Raw genomic sequence first — 16,695 nt, 5'->3', positions numbered from 1 at the left:
TTTTCACAAGGCTTGGACACTATTGCACAGTCTCCTATATATTAATGTGGAAAACAGCAAAACTCTGATTCAGCTGCTTACCTACATGTGCTTCAGAAATGAATACATCATTAAGGAAATAAAAACCCTAACGACTAAATAAGAAAGCAAGCTCCTGAAAATTATATTTCGGTATTATACACGGGGGTTACTTTAGTTAATCCACTTACCAACCATAGATGGGATTTTCTACCTGCGGAGGTAAGAGATTAAGGTCTTTACAATGCTGTTTGTCATAGTCACGTGTCCCAGGAATTGCTCCGGTACATAGTCTCAGAAATTCATTCCCAGTGAGGCAGTAGTGGGCGAATGCCAATCCTCCATCAACCATGTCGGTCAGACTAGGTAATGACGCTGATTTTTGAATGCTCTTTCCGTTATTTCTGCTGGATTTTGCACCATCTTCAGTACTAGCAAGGAATCTGTCAAGCTCAGAATACTCAATAAATCTCTGAGTGGCAGCCTCCCATGAAAGGTTATGTCTTTGCTCGGGAGTAAGGGGCTGGGGTTCACTTGCTAATGCTTCTTTCACTTTGGCAACAAAGTCCTCGGAAGTCTTATAAGTCAAACAGTTGGGGAAGGACCTAAAGAACTCATTTGATGGGTGGTCTGCACAAACTACAAATTTACCCATAGCAAGTGCCTCAGCAGTAGCCGTACAGAGCACATCACTGACACTGGGATTTATGAAGACTTTGTACCTACAAACAGTACCCAACGAAAAACATTTCAGGGATTTTGAGCTCTATTTAAGCTCCATGAAATCTGAGGCTTTTATATACTAGAGGAATCAAATTCATAACCCAATAGAGTTTTCCTTTTTTACTTCCACAGAAACAATGACATATCGGTAAAATCAATTTGAGAAGTCCTTACCCGTGAAGAGTCTCATCCGCATGCTCTCTGCCTTTCAGAAAATTGAGATTCAGGTCCAACCTCCTAGCTGCACTTTGAACTTCATGGGCATCCTCTCCATTCCCAAACACATCCAACTTGATGCCATCAAGGTCCCTCTTGTTCTTCGCAAGCAAATCTATCAACTCCTTGTAACCCTTTGCCCAGACCATCTTGCCTAAGAAGTATGCTCCTTTTGAGAAGGCTTCCTGCCCAAATTCCCTTTCTGCAGCAACCTTTTCTCCAATTTTCAGGAACTTAGGATTCACACCATGAACATTGCAAATCACAGACTTTGGTAAATCCTGGGTAGCAGCAGATAGACGAAGAACCTGGATAAAGATCACAGAAAATCTTTTTGATAAGTAAAGATCACAGAAAATTTAGTATGCAATGCAATAAACACCCCCAGGATACAGAGAAAATTGTTCAGAAAATCTTTATGCAGACATCTTTCTGCTCCTAACCAGTAATGTGCAAGCCAAGCTCCAACGAAGTATACAACGAGAAACAGAGTAAGTTGTAACAACAATGTCTAATTACTAAACTAATACCTTGTGGCAGTAAGCTCTTGTGACCCAATTATTAATGTGTTTTACAAGGAAAGCTTGGAGAGCTCCATTCTTCTCTCTCTTGATATATTCTAAGTAATTTGTGTGGACAATTCCTACAACATGGTTAAATTTATCAGTCCAACGCCTTCCATGATGGTACCAATTCAGATGCTCTGGTTCTTCCAGGATAGCAATGTCGGCATCCTTGGAAGGGATAAATTGAGAAGTATCTCCAGCAGGTATTATGCTTCTCCTTTCTTTTGAAAACTGAAAAACAATGAGAACAAAGATGTCAGGTATTAATTTAAACATCAGTATGATAAACAAGACTGCATAATCAATTCATCTAGGACCTACTTTTCCAGGATAAAAAGAAATTTTAAAATCAGCCTTGAAGCCAATCCTTTCCTCCAGCCAATTACGGATATATATTTCCTGCTCTTCTGGTGAACTAAACGTTAGATTGCTTGGATAAACTAATTCTTGATCTGATTTACAAAGCCATGGAACCAGTAGTGTGACATTTTGTCTTGCAGAACCCGCTAGATATGCAGCTCGAAACAGTGGATTTACAGCTGTGCCAGTCATCCAAGGAAGGCTAGCAGTTGTGACGATGGCAACATGCCTTTTCCCATCAGACAGGTCGTGCTTTGCACGGTCTGTCCAAAATCCACCTTCGTAACAATGACCTGTACTTTGGAGTACACTGGCTATCCTCGAATCTAATTCATCATTGATGTTATCATTTCCTAGAACAGAGGATTCTCCAGCAGAGACAGAGTGCAATAAAAGTTGGTTTTTGCGTTTGCTACACAAGCTTTCCACTATCTTATCGCATATATCTGCAACCATATTCATAACACTATTAAATTTTAAAATATTATCAATAGTAAGTAGAAGCCATCATTAGTAAGTAGAAGCCAGCATGTTCATAGGATATACAATATTCATTGAATTTTTAAAAAAAAAAAAAAAATAACACTATTTGCCTTGCAGTGACAATAAAAAGTAAAGGGCACACTTCAAGAAAGTGAAAAATGTAAATATGTGGAATAACAACACCACAGATCATCCACACTGAGACCAAGTACTAGCTCAGCACCATAGTTTTCAAATATTGGGCAGTGGTTGTTTTGAATAAGCCAATTATATGTCACATATTACATGACTATACTTTACACCAAGCTAAGAAATTTTGAAACCAGAAGGGAAATGTATATTTTACAACCATGATAGCACCCTTAGAGGGCAGTTTCCTCCACTTGAAATATTTATATCTATCTGTTTGATTGATTATTTCCTTCAATATCTGATGCAATTTTTATGTCTAACTGTATGAATGAGTCATAAGATAGAGGAGACAAAGCTTGCCAGAGAGGCAAAGAATTGAGAAAATTTTCAGTTCTGCACATAGTTCGAATTTTTTTGTTTCTCATCTTCTTCAATTTTGTATGTATAGTGACCAAAACATCCAACCATAGTATAATTGTTTCCTCCACTCCACAACCAGCTGTGCCCAGAAGTAGATAAAATTTTATTGGCCTTGCAAAATATTTCATCCTCCAAGATATCATGTTGTCTCAATTAATAAAAGGAAGATGCTAGTACGACTCCCAAATGTGCCCATTCATATATTTTAATTTTTTTTTAATGGTTAAGGAAGTAACTATTAGTGAGGGCAGTTAGACACGGCTCACAGGAGTGGAACATCAATCTCAATAAGGAGGTACAAGATTGGGAAGTGAATGAGGTGGAATTTTTCAGCATTCTGTATAACATCTCTATTGAGGTTCCAGCTGAAGATATGATGGAATGGCAACCTTCTAAGAGAAGAAAATTTTTGGTAGGCTCTTTCTATGATGTAATTTAAAGCACCTCCCAAGGCTGCTTTCTTTGTTTGGACAGCAACGTTAGGAAAGATACTGATCATGGATAATCTAAGGTGCGGACTCATAATTATAGACTGGTGTTGTATGTGCAGAAATAGTGGGGAAACGGTAGATCACCTACTCTTACATTGTGATTTTGCAAGGGACATTTGGAATTACTTTTTTAGCAGAATGGCATTAGCATGGGTAATGCCGGGAAAGGTGGTGGAATTACTAGCTAGCTGGAGAGGGCTCACAGGGACACCACAGATTGCAGCGGTGTGGAAGATAGCTCCTATTTGTATTTTCTGGTGTATTTGGAGAGAGAAATGATAGGCTTTTTGAGGATCATGAAAGATCCTCCAAGGAGTTTAGGAGTTATTTTTGGAAGACTTTATTTATGTGGACCATTGCTTTAGAGTTAAATGGTCTCAGCTTCCAAGATTTTCTTGTAACAGTTTCTAGTTCTTAACTTGGTGTACTCTTACGTATACTTCCGGTGTACTTGGGCTATGCCTATCTTTATCAATACAATTACTTCTTACTTATCAAAAAAAAAAATTAGATTTTATTACCTCTACATGATATCCAATGGATAATGACTAAAAAGACAGAGCATGGGTAAACCACCATCTTCAGCAGAAATTGAAAAGTTTTGATCGGAAAAAGTACAGGGAAAAAAAAAAAAAGCCTATGCATCTATACATTTTCAAGGTTGCATATTTAAGCAACATTTTAAGATTTACTTACCTCTCCTAACACCAAGTTGATCCAAAAATGGACTGGATTGCCTAACCCAGTATGCCAAAAGTTCTGGCACGTCCAGTGGCAGCACTTCCTATATTAGAAACAAAGGGAGAATTTTCAGCATTGTTAAAAAATTATAGTAATTAATGAAACAGATTAATTTAGCCAAAGAAACCAAAAGAAATTATCCAAATGGACACCTACATTTGACTCTCGAGGCTCCTTGCACATTGCTTTCTGCAAAAATTTAAAAAATAAAATGTAAATGAAATTGTCTTAAGATTAGAGAATACAAAATAATCAGACGGTTCGAAGTTAGTACGTTTTAAACAGAATGCTCTCTCGAATACTACAAAATCCAAGAAAAAAAGTTTCCCCAAATTTAAGGTTCTAAGATAGTTTGGAGTTCTCGGATAATAATTGGAAACCAGAGCATCCGAAAAGCTTTCAGATTTCAAAGAAATTTTCAGGTCTTCTCAGCACAGTAAGATACGCTGCATCCCCGAATATTAAATGAAATTTATTTAGCAAACACAGGGGTTCAGCCCTTGAGCCTTCGTAGCTTTGCTATCATTCGTTGTCTCAGCTTTTCGACTGACTCACTAGTTCATTACCGACTTATCAATGAATTAAATTGTCATTATTTATAGACCACGCCTTTTTTCATATATAATGGTTCAAACAACAGAATAAGAGACACCAAAAATCTAACCCGTATAACCGAACCAACAGTAATGTATACATCATAGGATATGCACATGTGCATAAATTCATGTTCAAAACAACGGAAGCTAGTAAGCAAGAGAGAACATACCAAGCTCGACTTCACTTTCTCCAAAAACTCACTCTTCTTAAACCCGCCGAAAATCTCCACCGACGAACTCCGCTTCTCGAACTCTCTCAGCCTTGTCTTCAATGCCCGAATTGGCTCCCAATCCCTAGACTGTGCTTCATTTCCTTCTCCCTGCCCTTTCAACTCCCCCAAAACTCTCTAAAACTCGTCGTATTCCTCTTCCTAACCCTATCAAAATGAATAATCCCGTCCGCGTCCTCCACCTCCGACACAATAGCGTTCTTTATAGCCGACAAATCGATCCGAATTCTCGTCCTCGGGCTCCATTTCTCCAGAACCTTTCTGCTGAAATCTGGGGAAGAGTACGCCCGGCGGAATTCCGAGAGCTTTGGCTGGAGCTTCTTCACGAAATCGATCTCGGCAGGCGGGGGCGGTGATCGAATCGCCGGGACCGAGAAGGGCGTCGAGGCGGAGTTGAAGAAGTTCTCAAGCTCGCGGTCGAACGAATTCGCGAGGTTCTTGAACGAGTTGGCTCGGTCGCGCATCGTTTGGAGATCGGCATCCGCCGAGTCCCGCACCTCTCTCAAGCCCTTGGATATGAAGGAGAAAGCGCTCGAAGAGGTGGACGCTTGATTTTCGTTGGCCATGGCGGACTCCGAGGCAAGGTTTTAACTAGGCTTCGAAGGATGTTACCGCTATCGAAAATCGGGGATAAAGACTACCGAGAACTGGGTTGCGAAGGTTTCGTTTTTCAGGAGGCAAACTTCGAAGGGGAGCCGAGAGAGAGGGAGCGAGAGAAGATGATTAGGATTTGGGGTTCTAAATTTTTATGGAAGTGGAGTGCTACACGTGTCCTTCCACGCCGGATGTATGCGTGTTGACGAGTTTCATAGGTGGTGACGTGGTGCTTATGGATCAGGTGTCGCCGTATCATTGGGAGGAGGTAGTAGAGAATATTCTGGAGCAAGAATATGCCGGAAGCATCAGGATCCCTGAAAGTTGCTAAAAATGAATATTTATTCAGTCAAAAACGTATTATATGGGAGAATTTAGTTAAAGATGAAATAATCAAAATATTTCGTATTTTAAATTAAAAATATGGATCTTATTTTATTTCCAAATTCCAATTACAACAGTAATCAACAAAATAAAGGAAATAATGAATATTTACTAAAAGCAATATTTCTATTTTTTATATTTTTTTTCAAAAAAAAAATTGGTTAAAAATTATCAAATATAATATACTTTGACCTTCTAGATCGTAGAAATAAAGACAGTTAGGTATATGTTGTTAGGGATTTTGCTACGGAAATTACATGAAAAGCATAGTTTCATTCAAAATTGAGTTAGGGATTGTTTTTATTTTTCCAATTTTATTTTATTTTTTTTTATTTTTAAGAGTGAATAGAAATGGATGAATGGGCAAACGGCTCGTGGCCTGCTGCAAATGTGAACCCACCCAAATTTGTCCGGCGTTTTTCGCCACGCGTGTCGCAATCTATTGGCTTTCGAGGTTCACGCACCCTATCATGAAACACGGTCCGTCCACCTTCGGCTTCGCAAATATGAACCGTATAGGGCTATCCCAGTGGGGCCTGTTTTGAAGCATATAGGGGCCATCCAGCGTTTTCCTTGTTTTGACGCTTGAAATTATGGTCCTTTTTATATTCTTTTCAAGGAAAATTTGAAAGTGATGGGTCAATTTCGGGGAAAACAAAGTGATAGATTTGTTCAGAGAAAAATATCTGTATAAATTTTAAATAGATAAATAGTATATAACTCTTTGTTAAATTAAAAAAAATGTAAATTAAAATTATTTTTTTATTAATGAGACTCGTATTTTTATAAATGACTTATATAAAATTTATCTATTTGAGATTAATACTTATCATTATTCTTATTAAAAATTCTTTTATTTGTTCAAAATGAATAATAAAAAACGCATATTCCTAAATAAAAAATATATAAAATAAAATAAAAAAACGATGCAATTAATGCGCACCACTATGTTCTAAAAACCTGCGTCCAATTAGTTGCACAAGTATGAATATGAATTATAATTTACATGCGTGTTACTCGTAAATCTAAAAGTTGCCTAACAAAGATTAATGGCCATTATTCTCTTTTATTGTTTATTAATATTCCATTTTCCATCTTTTAATTAAGGTGATGCTACACATAAGATTCTTATAGAGAATCCTCACCGAAAGGTAATTTTTTTTTTTGATCATTTTCTAAACACTTTAAATATTTTTTAAAAATATAAAAAAATACTTCATTAATTATTAAGTAAAAAAAATTAAAAAATAAAATTCAGTACAAGATTTCAGTAGAAATCTTAGATGGAAAATTGAAATAGTATTTTCCTTTAATTAATGAACTTTATTAGATAGAGATGGGTGTGTTATCATTGAACACACTACTTATAGTGTAATTTATTATAACTTTAAAAAAATTAAAATATCAATATTTTTTAATATAATTGATTTGTACATCTTTTACATCAACAATATACTGAGTGTGTGAAAAATAAGACTTTTAAGTTTTCACTTAATCGAATTCACGTAATTTCTGGTTACTAATGTTGCTGTGCACTGTCAATAAACATTATTAGCTAATATGATGTGAAACAGGATATTTCCATTTTATTATATAATGTTATGTGCAGTGATTATCTAAGCAATTTAATAATATATCGACTTGTTATATAGTGAGAATATTAATTTATTTATCAAAGTACCTAACGATAAGCTCAATTTAATATCTTTCTGGCTCCTACGTTTTTTTTCCCTTGTTCAAACCAATCTCAGTGATCTTTATGGCTGGTTTTCAAATTAATCATCAAAATATAGACCAAACAAAGAAAAAAGACACAAGTCTTAAATGACAAGTTCTATACAAGTTAATTTAAAAAAAATAATTTTTTTAAACATTTTTTAGGTGGAGTTTATTTTCTTACAAAAATTTATATAGAATTTGTCTATTTTAAATTTGTATAAGGCCTCGTTTGTTTTCAAGAAACATCTCATCTCATCTCATCTCATTTCATCATTACAACTTTCTCAAATCATCACACAAAATAAAATAAACAATTCAACTTTTTCAAATCCCAAAATAAAAATAATATTAAAAAATATATTCTAACAATATTTTATTCAACTTTTTAATTTTAATCTCATCTCATCTTATCTCATCTCTGAAAACAAACGAACCCTAAATCATTTCTCTTCACGAAAATTTACTAACAGTGTAAATTTTAAAGAGGAATGATATCCACACAACATATTTCACAATATACTTTACTATACATATTTTAAAGTGATATTATTTTTATAAAATATTTTATTAAATTATCATTCATTTTAAAATATGATTATATAATATGTTGTGAAAAAATAATGTATATTTATCATTTTTCAATTTGGATTGTTCTTTGCATCGTTGATGTGGACAGCGCAATGAATTAGCACCGTCCCGTGAATTTCCTGTTAAAGCCTCCGTAAATATATCACAATCAAGAAAAAAAATGAAGTATGAAACTCGAGAGTCGAGATGATGATGATGTCGACGACATGACTATCGAAAGGAGAGTTATTTTTTACCAAAAAAAAAAACATGAATGACAAGCACTTGAATTCTATATAATTAGAATATAAATGCTAGCAAGGTCACGGGTCACCTATGAAAATATTATTTGTGAGGCAATCTAAGATCTAAAGGTGTCGTTAGTGTTATTATGAATACTTTTACCGACAGAATAAATTATCAATAGATATTATAAAATTAATTTTTAATCCCCTAATTTAGCTATAGATATCTAACGTAAGAAAGTTATGCCATTTTAAATACGAAAAATAAATAATTTAAAATTCTCTTATAATCTGTTTACAATTATAAAATCAATTTATAATATTCCAATTTTAGTTACAAATATCTAACGTAAAAAAGTTATTCTATTTCAGATATGAGAAATGAATCATTTACAAATTTTTTATAATAATTTTATAATTTTATATAAAATAGAGGGTATTTTTATAGTATTAAATTTTATATTTTATAAAGTGCTTAATTATGTTTATTTATATAACATGAGTTGTAACACATTGTGGTTGGATTATTTTTCGTAAATAAAAATGAGTTGTAAAGCATTATAGTGTAATATTTGTCGGCCCAGTTGAATTCGGACTTGGATTGGGAATAAAATGGGCTGAGATAAGCCCACCTTGCCTCCTGTCTCCACACACGCCATTCGATGCAACGGTCAAAACAAATGATGCCACGCTCATATCCTGTCATCTCCTTTCGGCTGTCGCTCTTCATCCTTAGCCTCTAAGGCTTTCCTGAAGGGCACAACCGTCATTTGAGAAGAAGGAATCCCACCTTTGAAAGCGTTCGAAACCGGCAGCGTGGTTGGTTTTTCGTGCCGGAATCCAATTCCAAGTGAAAGAAAATTTTTCTTTTGGTTCAAAAAGAGAGGAATGGGATTGCTTTCCAACAGGTATTTTGGTTTTTCTTTTTAAATTATCGAATGATTTCGATTCAACAGATATTATACCCCGTTTGTTTCCTGAGAGATCTAAGGACAACGAATTAATTTGATCTTGATCTTGTAAGATCTTAACTGCGTTTTCCCGGCAGCCAAATGGGACATCAGTGTTATACCGTTTATTTATTGTTCACGCATTTGTATTTTCCGTGGAATATACAGAGTCCAGAGGCAGAGCCTGAAACCAGGGGATCACATTTACTCGTGGAGAGCTGCTTATATTTATGCCCATCATGGTTCTCTCTCATTTTCCCTACTGTTCATTTTTTTTTTTTTCAGAAAGAAAAATTCTTTGAGCTTTTTTCTTCGCTCTTAAACTTTATATTCTGCTTAGCGTAATTAAATGGCATGCTTATAGGCCCTGTGTTTTTCGTTACTGTGTTATGCTTTACCTTAGTGTCCCTTGTTGTGCAAAGCACCAGAGCAACCACACCCACACACAACGATATCGAGACAGACATTGAAACAATAATGCGTAAACATAGGAATCAAGCACACACATGACACATAGAATTTAACATATTTTAACGTGCCTACATCCACAGAGCTACTGGGGATTTTATTCCAGAGAAAATTACAATCACATAGTGAGTTACAAGAGCACTTCTCTACTCACACAATCTCAACTCTCTCACACTCTAGGGTTTTTTCTCTCTCAATATACTCTCACACCTTTGCCTCTCTTTCTGTTCACTCTGATCTACTAATCTGCTAAATCTACTCAAGAGAACAAAACATTACATATAGATAGAGAGAGAGAGAGAGAGAGAGAGAGAGAAACAACGTTGGAAATCTTAATACGACAAAATTGGGTTCTTCGCTCAAGCGAGTGTCAAGTGCATCTCAAGTGAACAGCCAATCGAACATTGGGTTGAGCAGTCTGTCGAGCACTACTTGAGCAAACACTAGGATTAGTGCTTTGCTCGAGCCCAACATCAGGCACACCTCGAGCAAACAATTTGTCTAATATTCGCTCAAGCCCACTGTCGAGCGCACTCGAGCGAACTCACGGGTTGAGCTTCACTCAAGCACCAGGTCAAGCAACAGTCGAGCAAACTTTTTGTGCTCACAAACTAGGCTCCACATACAACCCAACATCCCTGAACTTGGATGTTGAATAATCTATTCGCATACATACATATATTTTATCCAGAGATACATGATGGATATAAAATATATGGCATTATGCTCAGAATGCACCTGAAGCCGCCAGGAGCACCGATCCGGTCGTCGTTAGTGAATAGTTAAGGTCTTGGATTTATTATCGGTAGAGGAGGTGTCATTTGGCTTGCTGCTCATTGGCATTGCCATTGTTTCCCTTTTACTGTCAGCTATGGAGTTTTTCCATTAGTTTTGTTGTCTAGGCTTCGGTTTATCTTGGGAATATTGATCTCTGTCCCTGAAGTTCGTCCTGATTGAGTGTGAATGTGTGATGACACCAATTTATCCTTTTTCCGGTAGCTGTATTGTCTAGGCTTCAGTTGACCCCCAATTTATTCTCTCTTCTCATTATATCACATATTCACTTGTGGATTGATTCGTTCATCAATTATTGAGATAAAGAAACCTTCATGATGTTCGATCAAAAAAAGTTCTGTGAGAAGATATTTCTCAAGATAAGTGAAGTAAAAGAAAGCGAAAAAAAATCTAATAGAATTAACAATAGTTATTTCACATCAGTTCCTGTGATCCTTTGGCCGCAATAACGAATTTGTAGGAAATTAATTTGAAATTTTCTATGATGCATAATCTCATTAAAAATGCAGGATGGGATCTGGGGAAAAATGTATTCCTTTCCATTCTTCCTTTTCTATTGGAGCGTATTTGATGTTATATTCTGCAAGGCTACAAGACTTCAATGTATTCACAAAGTTCTTTAAAAATTATCTGAATGAAAAACAGGTATCTATGTTGGGGACGATACAGTCATACATTTTACTAGACGTGGCCAAGAAGTTGGGACTGGGACTGTGCTGGATGTTCTCTTGATTAGCTCAGGACCAACCCGATCTCATTTGCCTTGCCCAACTTGCACTCCACCAGATGAAGGACATGGAGTCGTCTCCTCGTGCCTGAACTGCTTCCTTGCTGGTGGTGTTTTGTACCGTTTTGAGTATTCTGTCACCCCTGCTCTCTTTCTTGCAAAAGCACGTGGAGGAACGTGCACTCTTGCAGTCTCAGACCCAGATGAGATTGTGGTTCATCGAGCAAAGTATCTGCTTGACAATGGTTTTGGTTGCTATAATGTATTCAAGAACAACTGTGAGGACTTTGCTATCTACTGCAAAACAGGGCTTCTTGTGGTGGATGAAGGAAGACTTGGCCAGAGCGGCCAAGCTGCTTCTATCATAGGGGGGCCTCTTGCTGCTGTTTTATCTTCACCGATGCGTCTTTTTAGTACCAATGTTTATGGAATGGCTGCCACAGCTGTTGCTGTCTACTGTGCCAGTAGGTATGCTGCTGACATTGGCTTGAGAAGGGATGTAATGAAGGTCCCAGTAGAGGATCTGACGAGGAGGTTGGCGACAGGCTCACTGCGGGTGGTTGAACCCCAAATTTCAGTTACTCCTTCCCGTGGGTCTCCCCAGCTTCTAACTCAATAATTTATGTCAACCTAATAAAATACGTTCCTGATCTGGTCCAATAATTTGCTGGGACCGTGTTTCCTAATTCACAGATTGTGCTGTGCCCCTTGTATCGTGAATGCGGCATTATACGATTTTATTCACTTGTTTTGAATCCGTCATCTTCTCTATCCGTCGCTCTATTTTCTGTCTACTAAAGCATTTTGAAGAATAAATTGGTGTATGAACTTAATCGAGTATGTTTATTGAGATTGAGATTGCTTACACTGATTCTTGCTCATGTAGAGTAGTAACTCTTAGATACATTTGAATTTAATTCATAACGCTGGTCCAAATGCAAATTTTCTGTACAGACCAAAGACATTAACAGTCGACGCATGCAGCTCAGCACCTACAAAGGATGGCGACAAGACTAGAGAGAAATAAAAGCTCACTTACTTTTTAGAAAATGGGCTATGAGATGAGAACCTAGGATTCTAAAACGGTACCTTCAACAAAACCAAACGGTAAATAATAGGGAGCCTAGGAGGTACCATTCTTTCCATCGATTCTGTAGCCCAACCGTCCGTAGTTATGTACCGCTAAAATATGGTGAGAATTATTTGTCGACGACAATGTTAACTCCGACATGGAGGAGGTGCCTGGCAAGGCCATTATGATTCTCGACTCCGTTGAACTAACCCCAAAAATAGAGGGACAAGCTTGAATTTTAATTAAGAGCCTGTCATTGTCAATCATGGTGTGCTATTGTAGTTCAGGTTAGAGATGCCAGTCATCCTTCCGATTTAAACGGGGAATAGAGAAATCTGGTAAGCGCAATAATAAATGAATTTGAAAGATAAACAGAAACAAAATTGTATCATCCATACATCTCGTAATTAGGTTACAGATAAGAAGACACAGAAGTCCTGTTTTGAGGTTAGAACCCTGTTAAAGACATCTTGATGTTCTCGCCAACGTCTCCTGTTGTCAGTAACCCTCCTAGACAAGCAGAACAGCGTTTATACAACCATCATTCTCGGGGTTATTTGTCACCTGAGCATATTTCCCTGCGTTCACCACAAAACAAGTGAGACTTTTTTTTTTTTGTTTGTTTGGGGGGGGGGGGGGGGGGGGGGGGGGGGGGGGGGGGGGGGGGGGTGGTGTGGAGCACAACCAAATCAGAACGACAATCTTACCCCAGACAACTTTCCCAGCTGGTGTAACCAGACCCAGCTCACTGACATTCACCTGAAATCACAGTAACAGGCGCAACAAACAATGTAAACCCACTATGTTGGACTGTGTGTTCTATTCTTTATGGGAAGTAAAGCACCATCATTTGAAGGAACAGTACCTCAATGACGCTTCCCTTTGTTATCACGCCAAGAGAGGTATACATTGGACCATTAGGATTTTTCTTTACTCCGATTATCTCAAGATTGAAAGTGCATTTGAGTTCAGGGTGTGTCACATGAGCTTTGGTGAACCGTAAACCTGAAGGACGGATGAAGCGCTCGTACTTGGGAGGTTTCTTGTAAAACCAGGTCCCACAAATGTGGCTTTCGTGACCATTCTCTTCCATTGCTTGGCTGCAAAAGCGTAACAGGCAGCGTATCAGAGGTACTGCTAGAAATTCTGACTGGTGTTTCATATTCAACATAAACAAAACTAACATGCTAGTATATTTATTGTAAGGACACAATAGACTTGGGCACATTACAAAAGAGGAAGACTTGAGAAATGAACAGATTTGACTCGATAGAATTTCATGCACTCCAGACAAACAAAAGTTCAGAAGTAAGCCAAACAATGAACAATGTTAAAGGTGATAAGAATGAACAATAACTTCCCACCAATCTTCTAGCACTTCAAAATCACATATTACCATAAGCCTAAAACATTTACTAATGAAATTAAGGAGAAAGAAATTTAACATTAGGAAAAAAAAAACTCAATATCAAGAAAAGATAAATAAACAAATAAAAGATAACAAAGAGGTGAGTTTGGGAATACTTACTCTTTCGTTTACCAGTTCTGATCACTTTGAACATTTCATCTTCAGCGACAGGCCTCACCTAAAGAAGGGCATAACTTCACTTATAAAGTTTATCTGACTAAAGGTAACACAAGTTCCCACTTAAAGGATCTTGCACCATAACCACAATGACTCACCACCCAAACACATCAGTGTGGGCGCACGCACACAAATGCCAGAAAGAGAATAGAGAGTTGAATAAGTAAAAAACTCCTGGAAGTCCAAAAATGGGTAAGACAAAGGAGGAATATTTATTGTGGTCTTACCTTGGGCAGAGGAACTTCCCATTTCCCAGCTTTCTCTTTCCTCTTTTGCTTAATTGTATTGCTAAGAACCTATAAACAGCATAACGTAAGATTCACACACAGAAAGGAGTGTCTGGAAAAACAAAAATTTAGATTGCATGAGTAAGATACTTTTGCGCGTGTTGTGTTCTCACGATCCAACAGATAGGCAGGAACAGCTCCTTCATGAACATCATCGTCCACCTTGCGCCTGGTGGATGATTCCTCGTGCATAGCCAGTCTGTTTACATGCAAAAAAGTAACTTTTTTATCCACTAGTAATTATCAACCGTAATAGCAATCCATAACAAGCAAAGATAAGTTTTCTGTGACTGACCAATGAATTATATCACCCATGGTAATTTAACTCTATACAAATAGTAGGAATGAATGGGTAACGAACCAGCTAAAAGTTGGTTTCTGAATTCATAGTTGCCTGTGAAGTGATTGAACTCTCAGATGCAGCATACATATGCTTACATATGCCTATCTCCTGTGTATTTAGGTGTTCTTTTGTATATTTCCTGTGTACACGGGCTATGCCTATCTCATTCTTATCAATAAAATTTCTCTTACTTATGGAACAAAAAAAAATATATGCTTACATATGCTTGCAGGTTTAAAGTGCTTCCATAAGTATCTAAATCAAAACACAGACCTAGGAAATAGAAACATTTCTACCACAGTGGTTCTAATGAAAAAGAACAGCACTACAAATGCTGAAACCTTCTTATACTCCCAATTTACTATGCCAAAAAATAAAAGGAATACTTTTAACACCAGGAAGATCATATTACTAATTTTTTGAAATTTTGACCAGTCACAACAAATTCTTCAATTTTTAGCCATATGGCCCTTTTTTTCCAAGATAGTAGCAATTCCATGAGAAAATGAGCCTTTTTTGCCAAATTATGAGTAACAGTACAGCAATATTATTGTATGTGATAATGAGTTAGATGGGTCCACTACTCTTGAAAGGTTCCATGGCACATCTTTACAACCTCATCCAAATTCTCGATGTCAAAAAGTTATAGCACCCAGAAACATTAACATTTAAAATGCACTGAAATAGTGAAATTTAGAAGGGGAAAAAACAGAAAATGATACAAAGATACTAAAAAGAATTAAAAATTAGGAATCACGTCTTCTTCATCAGAGCCTTCTCCGCATAACGTTTCTTCGCGAACATCTTACCCTTAATACCCAGAGCCTGTTCCATTAATTCAACGCCACCCCCCCCCCCAAAAAAAAAAAAAGAAAAAGAATGTTAGCCCTAAGTTTCCCAAAAAGAATTAACAATGAAGAGATTGTGGCAAATTCAGAGAACATTATTAACAAAATGAGGAAGACTAGAAACTGACCTTCTGGGCATATTCAGAGCGCTTGTGGACTTCGCGAGCCTCCTTCTTGCGCTTGCGCTCGAAGTGATCAAGGCGGAAGCCATGTCTCTTCCTGTGAAGCTCGATGTAATCTCCTTGCGGCTGAACGAACAAAAAATAATTTGGAAAACAAATCAGCTATCAGAAAACAGTAGAACCATAGAGAGAGAGAGAGAGAGGTTTTCGGGAGCGAACCATGGTGACGAGGACTCAGACTCGGATCAGAGAGGTTGTGTAGAGAAAACCCTAGACGCTGGTGAAGGTTTAACCTATTGCTCCAAAAATGGGGCTTTGTTCGGCGGGTCGGTGCAGGTTGAAAATTCACTGGGTCGATATGAATGTCTGGGCTGTGGACCAAGGCTGGTTCTCCGTGATATGGGCTTTTTATGGGCTCTTGGGTTATACACCTTGTTATAAGCCCAACTTTGATTTAGCAAATAACCCTGGACAGATCTGTTAGCAATTGAAATCTGTTTTTTTTTTAAGTCCATTTTATAGTTTTTTATTGGGGATCCCCATGACCCATCCATCTTCATGTATTTTCGAATTTACTTTTGGAAAAGAAAAAAAAAACCCAGGAACAACCCATGTCATTGGTGAGTTATACCTTTTAATATTTGATTTATATGATAAAATAATGAGCAAACACTTAGACAGTATATATTGCATTGCATTCTCTTAAGCAGACCCAAACGCGCGAAATGGCTTGAAAATTATTGGTGCATGTTTGGTTTCTAGTAGTACATATGTCCCCTCCCCAAGCTTGATAGGCCATGGCTTCTAGGCAGATAGCAAGTGTAAGCACCCACCTTCTTCATAACATTATCTGGATAAGACTTGCTGCAATATCCACTTACAATAATTGAAAAAAAGGACCAGTGGTGTTTATTTGACAAGATTATGGTCCGGTTTGTATTCGTAAGTCATCTCAACTTATTTCAACTCATCTCACTACTATTTATTATTATTTATCAACTTTAACTCATAAA

General features: G+C 37.1%; 3 protein-coding genes across 3 annotated transcripts; 1 reads left to right on the top strand and 2 right to left on the bottom strand.

Moving 5' to 3' along the window:
* Window positions 1-5,729, bottom strand: LOC121267583 (digalactosyldiacylglycerol synthase 1, chloroplastic). The gene is given in 8 exon segments (XM_041171515.1): window positions 1-740; window positions 916-1,265; window positions 1,488-1,754; window positions 1,845-2,329; window positions 4,106-4,193; window positions 4,307-4,339; window positions 4,917-5,087; window positions 5,090-5,729. Coding segments are annotated over 8 exon segments (2,382 nt in total). The 5' UTR covers window positions 5,543-5,729; the 3' UTR covers window positions 1-205.
* A 3,408-nt stretch (window positions 5,730-9,137) lies between these two features.
* Window positions 9,138-12,290, top strand: LOC121268022 (protein LEAD-SENSITIVE 1-like). Its single transcript, XM_041172122.1, has 3 exons — window positions 9,138-9,393; window positions 9,604-9,677; window positions 11,344-12,290. The coding sequence occupies exons 1-3, from the start codon at window positions 9,374-9,376 to the stop codon at window positions 12,042-12,044; spliced, it is 795 nt and encodes a 264-aa protein (XP_041028056.1). The 5' UTR covers window positions 9,138-9,373; the 3' UTR covers window positions 12,045-12,290.
* A 546-nt stretch (window positions 12,291-12,836) lies between these two features.
* Window positions 12,837-16,071, bottom strand: LOC121268518 (ribosome biogenesis protein NSA2 homolog). Its single transcript, XM_041172833.1, is given in 10 exon segments — window positions 12,837-13,075; window positions 13,205-13,256; window positions 13,363-13,541; window positions 13,544-13,597; window positions 14,026-14,083; window positions 14,310-14,378; window positions 14,460-14,568; window positions 15,470-15,537; window positions 15,689-15,808; window positions 15,902-16,071. Coding segments are annotated over 10 exon segments (780 nt in total). The 5' UTR covers window positions 15,905-16,071; the 3' UTR covers window positions 12,837-13,007.
* Window positions 16,072-16,695: the final 624 nt, after the last annotated feature.

Source organism: Juglans microcarpa x Juglans regia, chromosome 5S (assembly GCF_004785595.1).
Source record: "Juglans microcarpa x Juglans regia isolate MS1-56 chromosome 5S, Jm3101_v1.0, whole genome shotgun sequence".
Taxonomy (NCBI): domain Eukaryota; kingdom Viridiplantae; phylum Streptophyta; class Magnoliopsida; order Fagales; family Juglandaceae; genus Juglans; species Juglans microcarpa x Juglans regia.
This window is presented reverse-complemented; position numbering and strand designations above follow the sequence as displayed.

Bases quoted from the DNA above. Each gene is read 5' to 3' on its own strand.
- LOC121268022 (XM_041172122.1), top strand. From the start codon at position 9,374: ATGGGATTGCTTTCCAACAG. The intron at 9,394-9,603 runs GTATTTTGGTTT...TGGAATATACAG, and splicing joins ATGGGATTGCTTTCCAACAG to AGTCCAGAGGCAGAGCCTGA. The intron at 9,678-11,343 runs GTTCTCTCTCAT...AATGAAAAACAG, and splicing joins TTATATTTATGCCCATCATG to GTATCTATGTTGGGGACGAT.